Source organism: Anneissia japonica, unplaced genomic scaffold (genome assembly GCF_011630105.1).
Source record: "Anneissia japonica isolate Jap-2015-1 unplaced genomic scaffold, ASM1163010v1 scaffold287722_len911783_cov160, whole genome shotgun sequence".
NCBI classification, from domain to species: Eukaryota; Metazoa; Echinodermata; class Crinoidea; order Comatulida; family Comatulidae; genus Anneissia; species Anneissia japonica.
Window position 1 is genome coordinate 820,261 of NW_022711579.1, and position 19,807 is coordinate 840,067.

The 19,807-nt window shown below is 32.1% G+C and overlaps 1 protein-coding gene across 1 annotated transcript; it reads left to right on the top strand.

Annotated features, from left to right (window-relative positions):
• The first annotated feature begins 397 nt into the window (after positions 1 to 397).
• On the top strand, positions 398 to 19,789 carry LOC117107537 (tyrosine-protein kinase receptor Tie-1-like). Its single transcript, XM_033249238.1, has 5 exons — positions 398 to 518; positions 10,851 to 10,890; positions 11,247 to 11,657; positions 17,383 to 17,631; positions 18,594 to 19,789. The coding sequence occupies exons 1-5, from the start codon at positions 504 to 506 to the stop codon at positions 18,848 to 18,850; spliced, it is 972 nt and encodes a 323-aa protein (XP_033105129.1). The 5' UTR covers positions 398 to 503; the 3' UTR covers positions 18,851 to 19,789.
• Positions 19,790 to 19,807: the final 18 nt, after the last annotated feature.

A 19,807-nucleotide genomic window follows, 5' to 3' on the forward strand; every position in this document is an offset into this window, starting at 1 on the left:
AGCTATGTACACTGTGGTGTAAATGCTCTAATTTAAATTGCTATTGGCATGGACATTTGATACTCTTAATTTGACTCACGAATATTAAATTTTCAACAATATGGCTTATAGACTTATTGTAATTCTTGTAAGTAAACACCTGACTGCAGTTAATTTAATTGAATTAAAAAAAAAATCATTATTCTGCAAGTTCATTCAGTAATACTCACTTACTAAATAAATTTAACAATCGGCACAGTTATGTTGGTTTGTATCGATCAGTGTGCCATAATACGATATTAATATTATGTTGTCGCATTATTAAGTTTACTTTACGTGAAATAGGTCCGTGTACATTGACTAAGGCGTACATATCCTCACCATTAAAACCAACAACAGCTGTACCCCCTGCTTACCAGATCGTTAAGTTCCCAACATGCGAGTTTTAAAAATGTATTCTTTTCCTGCTACTAAACAGTAGACGGTTTTTCGCCAGACGCTCCACTTGTAGTCAAATTTGTAAAATGGAATTGAACAAGGTAAGATAACTAACTTAAAAACTTAGGTTCTTTTAATAAGGTTGTAGTGTATAAGGCATAATACTTGCACACCCACGAAGAGCTTTTGTAAAGGTAGGAAAGATCAGATAGTATGCTTTATAACATGTCTGACACCAACACAAGAGTCCGACAATAATGGTTTGTAAAAATTAGCGAGACAGGCTAGAGTTAGGATATTTTAAGAAAGTCGTCATCAGGTACTGATATGATAGTGAGATGAACAAGGTTATATAGAGAATATACAAAAGAAGCGGTGGTGTCGATAAAGCCTAAACGGCGGTACAGACGGCGTGGCAAAACAACGAACATAGTAAGACAATACTCTGCCTCGCCTAAAGGGCGTGTAATGGCATAGATACTAAAAAAGTCTGACAAAAGAAAACAAATCAAAGGCAAAATTATGTCATAGTATCATGGTCACAGTATAAACCATACTTTTTAACAAGACTGTGAACAATGTTATTATCCCATGATAGTTTGGTATACTTGCTCACTAATAAAAATTGTCATAGAACATTCGACCTCTCGCTGTCAAGGGGCGAGTGTCATCATCACCTTTAGATCACAGATGCTTCATGGTTGAACAGATTCAAATAACCGTCAGCTACATTGTATTACATAATGATGGTGGACCTCGAGAGGACGTAAAGAACGGCTGGAAATAAATAGTAGCATATAAAAATAATCAAGATAGCCGTTAACACTGTTAAATTATATATAAATGATCAGTGTTCAATAATAATATAGTAAATAATAATAATAATAATAATAACATTAATAATAATAACATTAATAATAATAATAATAGTAGCATATAACAATAATCAAGATAGCCGTTAACACTGTTAAATTATATATAAATAAATAACCAGTGTCCAATAATAATAGTGTTTAATAATCAGTGTAACAGTGTTCGAATGAAGGACGTGATGGTACACCGTGTAGCATAGCTCTCAACAAATGTGGTCCTATAAATACATTGTGTAACAAAAGCAACTCTCATACTATCACGACCTATATGCACTGCGATCAGTATACGACCGACCCCGACCAGTGTGAAAGCTGCTATGAGCAACTTGCTTGTGTAGAAGAGAGGGTCGTCGATGGTCGCGGAGTTTTCAACATGTTGAAAAAATATAGTGGTCGGTACTGGTCGCCAGGTCCTACTTCCGGTCAGATACGACCTTAGGTCGGTATGGTCGCATTGTTAGGTAGCGATAAGGTGAGACAGGCTAAAATCCCTCCGACGGGATTCGAACCTACGACTCTCGCTGTCATGGCGAGCGTCATAATCATTGGTCCACAGTGGCTTCATGGTTGAACAGATTCATATGACCGTGAGCTATTGCATTACACAATGGTGGTGACCTCGAGAGGATGTAAAGTAAATACCATCATTGTGTAATACAATGTAGCTGACGGTTATTTGAATTACACGACTGAAATATCACTTCCTTGTAGGGTTCGCGGGGAGCAATTTTTTCCGTACGAAATATGCATTAAACTCCACTCGGGCCGTCCCGACTGCGTGACTCGACTAAACAATCTCATATTGCAGAATTCAGGAGGTCAAATGTCATCAACGAAAGATAAACGTCTACAAACTGAGATTAATGTCGCAGTCTGATTTTTAAAAAAATACATTGATATTACCATGCTAATTAATGCCGATTGGCATTAAAATGACAAAATAATATTTGATTGAACTGCACGAGTAATAAAATGTGTTATTTGAACTTGAGTTGCATACTTTGAACATTTTTTTTTCAGATAGTCCTAGGTTTTGGTTAAATAGGCTTAAATAATAAAAATTATACATAATAATAATAATAATAATAATAAGTTACATTTATATAGCGCATATTGCACAGTGCCTCTATGCGCTTTACATAAAATGATAAAAATTATAGGAAAGATCTTAAGCAGAGTTGGATTGGTTCTGTACTAATAGGATTTTGATCACGTACTCAAAACAGTTTTAGAAGGCCGCGCTTTCAGGGAAAAGTACAAGGAGGAAAAGGCCAGCATTTCTTGATCAAATAAAACAGGGCGATAGTTATTTTCAAATTAAAAGAAAAGGTGAGAATAGACAGTTCTAAAATACTGGATGCCATAGGGTCTGCCAAAAATGCAGACTACCATTTAATGATTAAGGCTAGTTAATTATAGACCTAGTAAATAGCATTGTACTGTAGGCTCTTAATTACAAGGCTTAGTTATTAATTATTGCGGAAATAATATATTTTATTTTATTATTATTTTTATTATATTATTGTAAATTCAATTTTTTTCAAAATTGTAATTAATGTCATGTGCAGCGTGACTGTGGTGTCATGCCTGGGATCTTAACTAGGCCCTAAGGGGCCTAGGCTTAGTCTAGGGAGGGGACTTGTAGTTAGGCATAGGTTAGCCTCTTTTTCTCTAGAATTTGATAGTACCTATCTACTACTGGTATTACACCTTATAGAAAGGGTACTAGCATACAACATACCACATACAACAACATTCACAGTTGTTAAGACGTACATCCCATGATAAATGATCGATAAGATTTCATAGGTCTACCGTAGGCAAACATTTAGAAAAAACAAAAATATATAATACTCGAGCGCCACGACATTGCGAAGTGTATGCTCTTGTTTCTAATAATTTAACATTAGTATCATATCGAAATCCAGTCGAGTCAATCCGAGATGACCCGCAAACTTTGAAACAAATTATATTTCAAGGTATATTGTCAACAAATTTAATTTAAAATTGTATTTTTGTATACATAATATTATAACAAATAATAATTACAACATATAGGCCTATACCTTAATAAATTACTGTGTATCAAAAGGAAAAGAATTCAGATGTGGCGTACCACAATGCTCGATATTGAGTCCTTTATTATTTTTACTATCATGTAAAAGATATTTTTTTTCTCCATATAATTAAGAAATTGAGGTGGTAATGTTTGCTAACACAAATATTCTATACAATCACTATGATATTATACAGGAAGATTTTCGAATATTTTATAATGAGCTTCCTAAACTTTCAAAATGGTTTATTGCAAATAAGCTTACATTAAATGAAATTAAAACAAGTCATGATATTTTTAGAAGTAAACATAAGAAAATTAAGACTCTTGATTTGAGATTATTCATGAATTCTTTTGAAATTTTACGCACCAACCAAACCCATTTTGTTTTTGTTGGGCTTGATGATGTCCTGTCATGTGATCTTTTTATATAAATTACATGGCAACAAAAGTCTCAATAGTTGGAGTCTGAAATAAGTTGAAGTATGTTCTGCTTTATAACATATTATTGACACTTTACAAAGCTCTAAATATCCAACATTTAAACATATTCGATTTCTTTATGGGGTTCAGACAGTATTACATTTCACATAGAACAAAAAAACAAATTACGGGCTATTCTCGAAATTCATTATTCGTTTAAATAGGCCCTATCTTGTATTTTTTGCTACTGCCACATTAGTACATGCATTTATTAAATCTAAGATTGATTGAACCAAATAAGATATATGACATTTGAGGCGTTGCAAGTGAGCGATAGTGGGTGTATGGTTAAGTGGCGGATGTTGATGGTGTCGTCGGTAATAAGAAGCTTACAAATTTGGCATCGTGAATTACCACAAGGGTGATTACCAAATTTAGGGGTGATAGTGGGAAGTTTAGATGAAGTTAGTAGTGAATTAAGGTTAGGAGGTTGTCGGTATGCTATGAGAGGTGGTGATTTGAGTGCTTCTGAATTGGATAAAGTGCAGTCAGAAAGAATGCGAAAATATTGGGTGATAGTTTTGGCGAGATGTTGGATTCGGGGGTTGTAGTCGAGGACAAGGGGTATGCAAATAGAATTCGACTTGGCTTTATATTCAAGGAGTTGCTGGCGTGATTTAGACGAGGCCTTAATAATTATTGGTTTGATCAGTTTCATGGGGAAATTGCTGAGTCTTAATTTGTAGATGAGAGTGTTAATATGTTTATCGAATTCGGTATTGGTGGAGCAAATTCGTTTTATTCTGAGCGCCTGACTATATATTATGGATTTTTTGAGTTTTATGGGATGAGCGCTATTGAAGCTGTCTCTTATACACATCTAGATATCTGTGGTTGTCTGTGGGCTTGGTGTAAACTGTTGTTGTGACTTCATTCTCTTTTAAACCAACTGATACATCTAAAAATGGGATTTCTGAGTAAGAGTTTTCCGTGGTGAACTTAATGCTGTGATGGGAGTTATTGATGTGGGAGATGAATGAGTTGAGTGTGTCAGATCCATGTGGCCAAATAAAGAAGATGTCATCGATATAGCGGCCGTAAAATAGAGGTTGAAGGGGGTATGTGTAGATGTTTTTGTTTTCAAAATAGTCCATGAAAATGTTGGCGTACGAGGGGGCCACCCATAGCTGTGCCTTTAATTTGGCGATAGTTAGAATTATTAAATTTAAAATGATTGTGGGCTAGAATAAAGTCGATTAGTGAAATAAGATCAGATGTGTAAGGTTAGGATAAAATTCATTAAGAAAGAATTTGCAAGCATCTAGACCTTCATTATGGGGGATGTTAGTATAAAGGCCAGTGACATCCATATGGTGACCAGTAGAGTGTTATCTGGTAAGTGTGTTATCTCTTGGAGTTTGCGAAGAAAGTGCGTGGTGTCTTGTATGTGACTTTAATTGTTCGGGAGTAGTGGGTTGAGGATAATGTCAATAAAACCCGAAATGTGTTTGGTAAGAGAATTAATACCCGAAATGATAGGTCTTCCTGACGTGGTGATATGGAGGTCTTTGGCAAGTGTGCAAATGTTGGCTGGGCTCAATTTGGCGGTATCAATTGTGTCTTGTAGGTTAGGTGTGGAATTAATTTTGTTAGTCATAAGTTTTTTTTTGTCTTTCGTGGGGATCACCCACCTTTATTTGTCCTCTTTTTCATGATTTTCAATTTTTCGTTTTCTCCCCTTTTATACAGTGATCTTATGCTGTACCAATATTTACATATGAGTTCACAATTCAAAACAATTTTGCATTTATACATTAATGCAATATAAAACAAATTTAAAAGAAAAATTAATTGAATTTCATAAGCATACTTTAGGAGAAAGTTGCACATTTCCCGTAATTCATTTCCTCCATGCCTATACATACATGCAATATATGTATTATACAAACACACACCTACACACACACACACACACACACACACACACATACATACATAAATACACCAACAAACACACACCCACGGCAACACACATACCCACCAATAACCTACACATATACATAGGCCTATGTAAAAAAGCATACCCCAAATAAAACAAACACACATACACTACAGTGTACCAATTATTAAATATTTTTGTTTTCCTCCTGATTTTCATTTTCTTTAACCTTAATTACTGTACCTTTGTAATAGACATTCTGTTTACACCTTTCACATTCTTTCATTCTTTTTTCCCCCCTTTTTTTCCTTTACGAAATTTTCATTATTTCTTTTTTCCCTTTTTCTTTTTTGGTTTACATTTTCAATCATAAGCAAAGTGATGTACAGCACCAATATCATAATGTTTACAATGCACACAAATTCAAAGTTCAAAATTTATGACAAAATTAAGAAAAAGAGACATTTCTCACATTATACATTGTAATTAATTAAAATGTAATAATAAGCTTATATATTTGCAAAATTACAGAAAATTAATCAATTAGGAATTAGGCTAACGCTTTCAGAAGAATATTTTTTTACACGTGACCATTTCATATTTGCTTTATATATGTTACATGCGTATTCATTTTCAATTTAAAGTTTAACCTCTAATGTAAAAGAAATCCAAATATTCGTTTTATCAATTTTTAGTTTTTTATCAATTTTCGTTTTTAGACATTCTTTATAAATGCAAAACGTCAGCAAAGACCAAAGCTCATTTACCATATTGTTGTTGGTTTCAACAATTACATTTATCCAGCTTATAGGTCTTACGCCAGGAAAGCACATAGTAATTATCTTGTTAAACCGTGTCTATATAGGCTTTATCTTTGAACACATAAATAACATATGGTGTTCGTCTTCTACCACTTTACAACAATTATTACACTTATCATTTGTGACTAATTTCCATATTTTTAGTCTTTTATTACATGGTAAAATTCGATGTATTAGTTTAAATAAAAACTGGGCAACTTTTGTGTTATATTTTATACATTTAACTCGGTGATACCATACTTCGTCCCAGTTAATATGAGTTATATTACACTCTAACTCCCACTTCTGTTCAGCTAGCGGAATGGTATTAATGTCTGAAATAAATTGCCAGTAATAAAAAGAGTTTTTTGTACCTTTTTTGAAGAAAGGATTGCCATTATTTTTATATTTTTTTACCTTATCATTTGTTCCTTTTGGAATTAACATTTTCCATTCTTTTGGTATTGCATTTATAAGGGTGATATATTCAATTAGCCCATTTTCTTTTTGTAAAAATTTTGGGATCAATTCATTTGGCGCTAATAATCTATCGTCTATTGAAATGTCACCTATCGATTTGTAACCTGAATTTATCCAGACTTTAAAGTACATTGAATTTTTGCCTACAGTTATAAACTTATTTTCCCATATTGGTTGATTCTTAACATCGTATATATTTTTGGGTTTTATGCTTACTATGTTATTAAACTTAACTACTGAATTCAACATTCCTTTATAACAATCGGACATGATATTAAGGTTAGTATGCTTTATAAAATTAAGTTTAGTCGCATTTACCGTGCACTCCAACGGATACAGATAATAAAGGGGAATGAGTTTCCATTTCCCAGGGTCTGGGCTTAAGAGTCTTTACCCAATTCAAAGCTAAAGAGTTGACCATTGAATGAAAGTCGACCATATTTAATCCTCCCTTTTCGACTCTTCGCATAAGGCATGTTCTTTTTATCTTTTCTTTTTTACCTCCCCATAAAAACGTCAATAATATCTTATCTACTTTAAGAAATACTTGTTTTGGAACATTTATTATACTGGCATTATATATAAGTTTGGATATAGCCATAGTTTTAATTATGGTAATCTTTCCGAAGAATGATAAATGTCTTTTTTCCCACAATTTTAGGGTATTTTCTAAATTTGTAATTTTGTCATCCCAATTCTTTTTCCTACATGTATTTTTATCATATCCTACTTAAATCCCCAGAAACTTTACAGGTTCTTTTGTCCAAACAATATTCAGAGGATTCGATAGATTATCTTTTGATGTGCCTAACCAAATGCCTTTTGATTTATCTTTATTTAACTTTAACCCTGAGACCTTACAAAAAGTTTCAAGTTCATTAAAAAATGAACATGGCTGTATTCATCTTATTATATTATCTTATATTTTCACAACTTTTTTGAATTTTTCTCGCTTTTATTTTGTGGCAATACAAAGCCTTTGCACAAGGGATTGCTCCTAATATTTTCGGCCATAATTTCCACGACTAGTGTAAACAATAAAGGCGAAAGTGGACATCCTTGTCTCAGACCACCTTGCATATTAAAACGATCTGAGCTCCATCCGTTATTTGTAACTATACATTCTGTGTCTGTGTATATTGTACTTATCCACCTTTGAAAAGATTTACCAAACCCAAATTTTTCATGAACTTTAATCATCAAATTCCTATCAATTGAGTCAAATGCCTTTGCGAAGTCTAAAAAGATCATTGCACCGGGTGTTAAGTGTTTATTTGAGTAAAAAAGAATATCGTTCACTAATCTTACATTTTCACCACCGAATCTCCCAGTAATGTAGCCTTTTTGATCATAATCAATAATCGACCCAATAACTGTTTGTAATCTATCAGAAAGGACGTGGGCCATAATTTTGTAGTCTACATTTAATAATGTAATAGGCCGCCAGTTGATGAACTTTTGAATAGTAAATTAATTATTCCCAATCTTTGAGTAGTACTTAACTACTGTTAGTTATAAGTTTAGGTAATTTATGTATTTTCGGTATGGTGTAGAAAGTACCCGGTGTAAGATTGTCAGGGACGAGGTTGCTTACCTTAGGCTTGAGATCAGGATGTAATTGGCTAACTAAAGTTTTATGTTCTTTTTTATATGAACAGGATGGGTCGGAGTTAAGCAGTTCGTAAAAAGACATCCGCCACTTAACCATACACACATCATCGGTCACTTAACCATACACCCACCATCGCTCACTTGCAACGCCTCAAATGTCATATATCTTATTTGGTGTACCCAATGTATGGATACTATATACGTCGGGGAAACTGGTTGCAAATTTAGACTAAGATGCAATAATCATAAAAAATCGATTAGAGACTGTACACTAGGCTTTCCTGTAGCTAAGCATTTTAACCAAGCCAACCATTGTATCTCTAACCTTAAGTTCATTTTAGTAAGTACAGGTTTTAATTCCCTCACCGACAGATGTTGTTGCGAATTAAAATGGATCTTAAAATTAAATACTCACAAAAATGGCGTAAATAAAGATTAAGATTTCTGACAGATTACACTTTTTATTAATCAATGCATTCATCCATCTTGATATATTTTATTCATCCTTTATATACTATTTAACTTGTTATATTTCATTTTCATTGGCTCAGGCTAGTGAGATCATAGGCCTACATTCGGCTAATTAGCCTTTTTGTTTATCTGTATTTTCTTTGTTGTTACCTCTCTTTATAATCCGGTCTAATTATACATATCATTTACAATTTATCTTAGTCACTGCTATATTGTTTATCCCCTATTGCTAGTTTGTAAAGCTTTTTTAATCATACGTGTTATCGCTGAGGAAGAGCACAGGCGTGCTCGAAATATTCGAAATAAAAAATTATCTTATGTTTATTATGTCAACGTATACGACTCTACTTTGTGCATTCGTACTCATTTTATATTATCAAGACATACGTGGGACCTACAAACATTATATATATATAATTAACTTTTTGTTTACTTTGGAAATAAATTTGTATTGATTGATTGAATTCTTATTGTTTGTTTGATTGATTGATTGATTGAACTTATCCTCGAGCATAAAGTAAATTAATAAAATCGCCCATACACGGCCTAGTGCGTACGTATTTGTTCGGTAACCAGGCACAGGGTGAAGCTATGCACACTGTGGTTTGACTGCACTAGTTTAAATTGGTATTGGCATGGACATTTGATACTCTTAATTTGACTAACAAATATTAAATTTTCAGTAATATGGCATGCTTATTATATTTCTTGTAAGGAAACATCAGATTGCAGTTAATTTAATTCAATTGAATAAAAAAAAATTATTCTACAAGTTCAAGCAGTAATATTACTTACTAATTATATTTAACGGTCGGTACAGTTTGTGATCGATCAGTGTGCCATAATACGATTAATATTATGTTGTCGCATTAACTTTACTTTACGTGAAACAGATCCGTGTATAATTGACCCAGGCGTACCTCACCTTTAAAACCAACAACAGCTGTACTCCTTGGTTACTTTGTGTTTAAGTTCCCAACATGCGAGTTTTATCAATGTATTCTCTTCCTGATACTAAACAGTTAGTTGACGGTTATTGGCAAGATGTATTCTCTACTACTAGGTAAGATAACTAACTTGACCACTTAGGTTCTTAAAATAAGGTAGTAGTATATGGGCATAATACTTGCATACATACATAGAGATTTTGTCAAAGTAGGAAAGATCAGATAGTAGGCTTTATAGCATGCCTGGCACCAACAAACGAGTCCGACAATAATAGTTTGAAAAAATTAGCAAATCTGGTTGAGAATGTCTTTGCCAAACAACATAAAGCAGAATCCAAAAGAATATAAATCAAGATAGCCGTTAACACTGTTAAAATATATATAAATCATCAAAGAAAGGTAATATACAGTGTTCGAATAAAGGACATGATAATACATCGTGTAGCATAGCTCTCAACAAATGTTGTCCTATAAATAAATTGTGCCTCTGTGTATATTTTACTCTAACACGAACCTACAAAATATTGAACGAGAACTTGTCACTACAAAAGCAAGACATTGCAGAATTCGTTATGCAAATTTAGGTTGGTACAGTGGAAGGTAGCGGAGTAATACAGTTGGTAAGTGGAACGCGTACCATTTCAGTGAGTTTGTATGTTCGCAAAATATCGAAATGTTAACCCCAAAAGTGATTCGATTTAAAACAATAATTCAATTTTTACCCTTATACTGTGACATTATTTTAGTCTATGTGGTCTGGCAATCATTAATATAATATAATTAATTTATATTTTATTTAAATAGTGGAGTAGAATAATCAATTTTTTTTAACAGATCGTTATTGGCACACTTCTACTTTGGAAGCAATTGTTTGGTAAGTTTCTAATATATTATTATATATTATTTTATCAACATTTAACTTTTGAAATTGGCGTTTCAGAGGATCTCAAATACAAAGCATTGGCCTAAGTGTCGATGATCTCGCAGTACTCTTTATCTGTACACATTCATTAAATTAAACAGCCAGCCATTGGGTAGAGTTAAATAAAAACAATCGTCGTGGTATTTACCAAAACGAATTTATGTACTGCAAATACAAACTTCTTCAAAAGTACTTTGTTTTAATTCTGATAATTATTGGTATTGACAGTTATTGGTATTTGTAACTTGTTATGTTTAGTTTTATAATTTATTGTTTATATAATAGCAACCGCATATTACTTTTTTTAGGTATAATTGCTGAACAGGTGGATGTAATTGACTTTGTAGGTTACACAAATTATGCGGCAGTCAAATCAGATAAAGACTGTGACATTATCAATGCAGTGATTCATCCTGACATAACTGAAGAATTATATATTGGCATAGCACTGTCCCCATTGTATGGGAGCCGCTACGATGAGACGCCGGAAGCTAGAACGGAATTCACAGAGGAAAACAGAGCAGAAACAATTGCAAGTACACTTTTCCCTTCAAACACTAAGGCCTGGTATAAGGATGAGGCAGATTCGTACAATTCGTTTCGAATTAGAATAGACAAACACTGTGATATTTGGGATCGCGTTGGTGTTTTCTACACTAAAGCTGTTTTAGACGGATTTAGAACAGCAATCGCGACGCTGCCATTACTCAGTGATGAAGGTAGGAAATAAGAGAAAATGAATGTATTCCATTGTATGGCGGGCTTACTTCTACTGAATGTGAACTGAAATAAGGAATTTAAATATTAACAGATACAGAAAATGCAAGAAAGCTAAACTGTATTTTTTTTTTAAAGAATTGCATACACTAATGTTTTATTTCTGCTTACCGAATACCAGCTACTCATCTTTATTCATAAATATGAAAGCATAAATATACAATACAGTAATACAAAAATATGCAAAGATAAGACATACAGATAAATAAAGATTAATTTAGTGCAATAAAATTGATTTCACAAATCTTGACATTTCATCGGCCTCATAGGCCACATTATTGTAGCTAGGGTACAGACCCAGACGAAACGTTAGACTATCTTAGCAGAGCTAAAGTCAGTCCCACTTGGAAATCTACTGAACACGAAGCCAAATAATTTGAATTTCCTAATTTCAAAGAAGTCGAAATGTTTAGTTTCCACGAAAACGGTTCGTCATCCACTGTGATGCATAGGCCTACTGCGCGGCAATACACAAAATGAATGGATTGATTGTTTAGGCAAATCCATTTTTGCATTATCAGAGCGTATTGACATTATTACTGATGTCATGTATGGGTCCACTACATGATTTACACAGTTGTAAGAAACATGGAGGATCCTCCATGGTCTAACCTGATCCAATAGATCATACTGCCTACAATAAACGTTACGGTGGCATATACGATCGGATTTATATATATAGCTTGTATTCCACTATTTGCATTCACACCTGGGCTGTGTATATATATTGCCTCGGTTTGGCTCTGTAATCATTAGTGGTCGTATGACTAGTTTGGGCCCTACCTAAGCTGGTCGAACGTTTCGTTTGGGTCTGTACCCTAGCTGCACTGATGAGGCCTGGAAGGTCGAAACGGATCCGTCTGTAGATATTGGGATTCCTTCCAGTGGATGCTTAGTTTATTTTGTCATTCTGATCGGATTTTCTCTACTGTTCCGTTTTAATTTTAAATAAACAGACTTTTATTGGTCTAACCATAGAGTGCAGGAATCAACAGACTTTAAATAATGCTTATGGTAATGATAAATCATAATGATAAAATGACCAAAAAAAAAATCCATTTTGTACTGTAGATCTTAGATTAATATTTATTACCTTTGCATTCACAATTATATAATATTATAATAACATATTTATACAAATGAATGCCAAGTGCTGAAACTACAAAGTTAATATACTGGAGTTTTATACTAATATATTCACAGAAGTCGACTGTTAATAAAAAAAATATACTGTATATTTCTTGCACTAGAAATTATAAGAAAACAACTACAATTAATAATAAAGTTTAGTTTGCAACTCATGTTTTAACCTCAGTGATTCTTACAGTAAAATTAAGCATCAAGAACATTGAGAATTTAATTTGATACAGAGATGTGTCACTAATATATAGAGGTAACTTGACAAAGCCTTTATGATGATGAGCTGAATATTGCACTGAAGAAACATTGTACAGTAATAGGATTTTATACATAACCTGTATTAGTACAGTAAAACAAAGGTTCCAGTTATTTTTTTTTCTTCGAATGCACATTACTAAAGATAAAATTATTAAGCAAAACCTGAAAAGACTGCTTCATTGAATTGCTACTACACTATACTAAATATCACTCACACCATAATATTATTAATAACAAAACAATAATATTAATAAAATATATCAATAGAAATAATTGAAAAATGTAGATTACAAAAGATCTGTCCACAGAACAAGATTTAAAACATGGATAGCAAATTTGTGGTGAGCTTCCTATCTCTGACTGGAGAAACATAATATGCATTATAATACAATATGATTAAAATATATTTGTACTAATATACAGATAATTTAGCATAAAATGTGAACAATACTAAAAAAAAATAATGTAAAACATTGGTTGGTCATTTAAAATGAATAAAAAAAAAAAACACCAGACATACTGTAAATTACAAAAAGCTTTCATTACTATACAGTGCATTCATTCAGTGATATGCAGTATGAAGCTTCTGGAAGAAATTTAATTATGTTACTAGTCTTGAGTGATGCTCTTGTGTTGAAAATTTCAAAGTAATGTACTACTCTATATTGTGTATGTTTTTGTATTATATTAAAATTTCACACTTGAACAATCAACATTTCACTATTGTACATACAATATCATTAAAATCCCACCTTGTTTTAAGGAATATAAAACCACAACATTGTTTGCGACGATATTTTTCACTTTAACACACATAACTGAACACATAATTATTAGTGTAGAAATTCACTTAAACCACCAAGCTATTCAACTCCACTGCAATAAACATAGTTCTACCAAAGGCTTTCCCTGACTGTATTGTTGAAGAGTTTTGGAAAAAACATACTAGGCCTACCTGTATACTATAGTTTTATATATTTTCTTAATTTTGAAATACACAAAAGCAAGTCCATACTCCATGATGCTATCGTGTACTACGGTATCGCTAGGCCAAGGTCTTGTCCTTACACAAAAGTAAATCTTCCATTTGTTGGGGTTTTAAAAATACATAGAAAAGCAGTATTTATAAGCTTGTTAACACTATATTTTAATTTCATACAAGTGTTTTATTTAATTAATGATAAGATTCGTTTCAAACACTAAAAATCCATTATTGGGTATACCTATCCGTTACTACAGAGAAGGTTAGGAAGTGGTTACTTGCTAACGGAGATCAATAATGATCAATGACTAAAGTTAACAGAAAGTCAATTGCATTACTTCTCACAAGTTAACAATTACGTATGTACTAACTAATTGCAGAATCGTTTGTTAATATACACTTCAATTTCCTAGTTATCCAGTGTGTTTCATTGCTACACATCTTAATATAATTAATTATTTAAAGCAATTTAATGTTGCAGAAACAAACATAATCGTTAATAATATTTACAGAAAGTTCAATATCGTCAGCAACAGTTAACTCTGACCAGTCCGTACACTTGAAGCAACCTTGTAAGCTTTCAATCGCGTGTTTATTGCAAATTCTTACGGTTCCGGAATCTCATAAATGTCTTGTCATATCCATTATCTCGTAATTTGGAGCACAGTGTGGTTCAACTTCTATCCAAATATATTCAGATTTCACTTTCTTTTCGCGATGAATATATTTGGATAGAAGTTGAACAACATGTGCTCCAAATTACCGATCATGGATATGACAAGACATTTATGAGATTCCGGAACCGAACAGTAGCACTGATCCAAAATATTAATAATATCATCAATACCTGTACATATTAAATATCAATGAAAACGTTCATTAAAAATATTATATACAATATTTCATTTAGGGCCTAAGTATAATCATCATTATTAAAAGAAGTATAGATTATAATTTAAAATTGAAAAGTCTAAAACCGCAAAAAACTGAATAACATTACAGTAAAAGAAAAAATGAATAATAAATAGACATTAAAAATTGAATTTTAAAAAAACGGTTACCTATAGATCTGATTATTAAAACATCTTGAAATAGTGGATGGATAGGTTGGGATAGAAGTCGTGTGACCATGTTTAAAACAACATTTTTATAAACTTAATATCACATAAATTTGAAAATGACATCTTACTCGCTCTACGTCTATTTGTTTAATAGACCTGTGCTTTTAGTGTGTGTGTGGTGGACGTGGGGTGACTTCTACCCCAGACGATCAAACAAAAATAAATCACACTGGATATCATATCATGTATAATACATTTCAAGAGCTTTTGTTTCAATTTTGAATTCACTTAATTAACGCATCATATGTAGGCGGTTTTTTTCTTTCTTGTATTGCTTAGTCGTATTAGAATTCCATTTAAGTTGATCGTCTAGTGGTACCTAAATATTTAGATTCTGAAACAATATTGATGACATCATCACCGATCCTAAGATCATTTTATTCTTTCTGAAGTCAATAATCATTTCACAAGTTTTCTTAGTGTTTAATATAAGATAATGGTCCTTGCACCACTTGGTAAATCTGGACACTTCATTACAAAAGTTATTAAGGGAATCAAGCCAACAAGCACAGTGTCATGTGTGTGCTTGGCCGCCATGAAGGATCAGACACAGGGCAACAGTCGTTGGTGTAGAGGATGTGCAGCAAAGGTGCAAGGACACACCCTTGAGGAGAACCAGTGTTATTGTAAAGAGTAGATGAGAATTTAAGGTGCCGAGGTCTATTGGAAAGAAAACGTTGGATCCAAAGAGAATTTAAAAAGGGTTGAAGTTTATAGAGTTTAGATAAGAGAAGATGAGATTGAAGAGTGTTAAAAGTAGAGAAAAAATCGAAAAAAAAGAGGCGGATGTATGATGTGCCCTTTGAATCAAGATGTTTATGGATTGAGTGAACAAGTGTAACTGTAGCATCTTCCACACCACGATGCGCCCTGTATGCGAACTACATGGGGTCAAGCTTGTTTTCAACTACAGGTTTAATCAAGCCGGCAATGAACTGTTTTTAGACACTTCATAACTAACTTTAGGTACAGGCACAATTAGGGAATATTTTCAAATGGAGGGAACAACCGAAGAAATTCAATTGAGTTGAAAAATATATTGAAATACATATGCTAAGTGCGACGCACACTCCCTTATAAGTTTACTACCAAGTTTATCGATACCGCAACCTTTCTTGAATTGGTTTCACGAAATAGCTTCATTACCTAATTGACTAATATATTAACGTTATCCTTTAAAACAAGCCCATAACATATATCATTTGACTTATCTTCAAAATTCATAGTATCAAAATGGTATCAAATCTAGTGTAAAAAAATATTAAGAGAATTAACAAGGCTTTTGTCATTAAATCCAGGGGGCATCTGAAACGATAATAAAAATAAAAATGCAAAAAAAAAATATCATGTCAAAAATTATGTTTCTTTATTTTAACGTTTTATTAAATAAATGATATAGAATTTGAGACCTAAATTGTGTTATCAGCATAGTTTGAAAGATTTTCTGAATGAAATTAAATTGTTGGGGCTAATGATTGCATTTTTTTATATCATTCCATAACTTAGGACCATAGAATTTAACCAAAAGCAATGAGTCTTTGTAAGTCTTACAAAAGGAATGTCTAGTTTTCTTATATTTCTGAAATTATATGCATTACTTATATTACTTGTGCAAAAGATATTTGAAATTCAAAGTTGTTTAATTTCTGCATGGTAAGCAATATAACTATAGATATATCAGTCATCAACTGTTTTATTCTATTTAACAATTCTGAACCTAGTAATAAGGCCTAAACATAATTCAGCAAATATTAATTAAAAAACTTTTGGGACACATATGTTCATTTCTATTCTTACAAAACAAACTATTTATAAAGAAGAATAACAACAGCAACAACATAATTATTAAGACGGAAATATAATTCAACTAAAGTAGACTTAAAAAATAATGTAAAAAAATTGTTCATCATTTTGAGATCTTCAGCTTGTAATCTTTTTTAAATTTCAGCTAATGTTCAACCTAGAGACAGAGTGGTAACGGTCAGTGTTGGAAATGAACATATGTTCATTTCTATTCTTACAAAACAAACTATTTATAAAGAAGAATAACAACAGCAACAACATAATTATTAAGACGGAAATATAATTCAACTAAAGTAGACTTAAAAAATAATGTAAAAAAATTGTTCATCCTTTTGAGATCTTCAGCTCTTTTTTAAATTTCAGCTCATGTTCAACCTAGAGACAGAGTGGTAACGGTCAGTGTTGGAGACTCAACTGTGACGTTAACTGTCGAAACTGATGAATTCAGCCTCAGATGGAGAAAAGATGGCGGATCAGAAATAGAGGAATGGAACGATCTGAGCTCAGTAACGATCAACAACGTGCGATTAGCCGATGCTGGAATATATGAGTGTTACGTCACCGGTACACGAGCAGAGGCAAAGCATGCTTTCATTGTTCTCCATGTTAGAAGTAATTATTATTATTATTATTATTATTATTATTATTATTATTGTTATTAACTAACAAGTACTAAGAATTGAATTGCTTTGTTAATGTTGAAATGATCTAGTTTAGTTTACGCTAAAAGTAATTTTTTTTTGTAAACACTAAGCCTCCAAATTATTGATCATGTTATATTAGGTCTATTATGTTTTTGGTCGGTGTAAGCTGTACCCAAGAGTTGTAGTTTCTCCCAGTAGAGTTTATTGTTCAATTTAACTGCTTTAAATTGTTGATACCTTTGGTTTATTGGGATATGTTAACTATGTTTTGCTGCTTAATTATTCTTTTAAACCGTTTTGTTTGTGGTCGGAAAGGCCCCGTGAACCAAACTGGACGACAAAATGTAAATACAGATCTGATAATGACGCAGTAAACGTGGTGCAGATAGCACTATAGGCCTATCCTACCGCGACGTGTTTGAAATATATATATATATATATATATATATATATATATATATATATAGGCCTACCTTGAAATTGCATTTCCTTAGAACATAGTTCTACATTCATAATGATTGTAAAACGGTTGAACGAATTCCAAACCTATTGCTGAATCTCTTAACATTCTTTGGACCAAATTTAATTCAATGATACTCGAAATCTTTGCATCTCACTCCCAACTCGCCTCATACGTTATTAAAGCTGTTGAATTATAGAGGAGAAGTTAAAAACTGTCTATAAGTAACTAAAAAGAAAAATGAATTATTAAATGTCTATTGCTTATGGATACAATTTTCAGTAGCATTGCACAAAATCCATTATATTTATAACATGCTGATAAATATTATTAGTATCAATGACAATGCATATTATTATACTAATAAATGTTATCATCTTTTTATTCATAATTAAAATTACTTGATGAAATGTATAAAATAGGAACGATAAATATATTATATTATCAAACATACTAATTAATTTTTTTAGCATGTCCTGCTTCTAGATGGTCTCCACCGTTGTGTTTATCGTGGTGCCCAGTATGCTACAACGGTGGTGTTTGTGACGTGGACTTTGGTATATGCTTATGTACCACTGGTTTTAAAGGTGATAACTGTGAGATATGTGAGTATCCGAATTGTATAGTACTTCATGGCTTAGTCAAACATGGAATCAGTACTACTGATCAACCTACTGAAAAGAAACTTTGGTCCAGACCCAGACGATTACCTTTAAGTAACAATTGATCAATTTTGTATAAATTATATTATATTAATTATATTAAATTATACATTATAAATGTTGCTATACGAACCAATACTACCAAAACGTTAAAAGACATGAAGGAATTACTTTCTTCCAAAGCAATATCTGGAGCTTTTCTTTCAGGTTTATTGTAGTTAATTTTCCTTGTTTTTTGCTATTCGGCATTTTATATGATTTATCTTTTTTTACTACCAAAAATTCAATTCAAAAGTAGCATGTATTTCCTTCAAAACGTGAATTACAATCTTCATTGAAATTTAACAAATAAATTTTAAATGATGATAATAATAATGGTAATAGAGTATTTCAATAGATGAAAAATTATTATAAAAAATACATACATATTTGGAATTATAAGGGAAAAAATTAAAGCTACTGTTAAATAGTAAAATATAAATTAACATATGAAAAATGATTTAAACAATATTATTATTGATTAAATAATGTTTCACTTTAGAAATGAAGATTTTTTTGGATGGTGAATCAGTGAGGTTTAGAGGGACCGAATTCCATATCTTAGGTTCAGTGTAGCTAATATTATGTTGAAATGAAGTTTTTTTTGTGTTTGGGAATGTGGAGTTTATTTGAGATCCTGGTACTATAGTCATGTTATTCGTTATTAGGTGCAAATATAGAACATAAATGAGATGGAAGAATGGAGTTTAAACTTTTATGTACAAAAGAACATTTTTGAAGTGTATTAAGACCTTTAAGTTTTAATAGTTTTAGAGAAGGAAATAAGGGATCAGTACTAGTTCTTGGTGGGACGCCAGTTTATTAAGATTAGATGGAAATGTGTTACACCATGACAAGTATGGAAGAACAAGGGAACAACAGAGAGTGCGGAGAATATTATTGGGAAGAAATGATGCCAGTCTATATATTATACCAATATTTTTTGCAATTTTATTTTCAATTTCAAATATGTGGGGTTTTCA

What these genes read in the sequence shown, in the direction of transcription:
- LOC117107537 (XM_033249238.1), top strand. An exon ending in GCCATTACTCAGTGATGAAG is followed by an intron (nt 11,658 to 17,382) that starts GTAGGAAATAAG and finishes TTTAAATTTCAG; the next exon opens with CTCATGTTCAACCTAGAGAC. An exon ending in CATTGTTCTCCATGTTAGAA is followed by an intron (nt 17,632 to 18,593) that starts GTAATTATTATT and finishes TAATTTTTTTAG; the next exon opens with CATGTCCTGCTTCTAGATGG.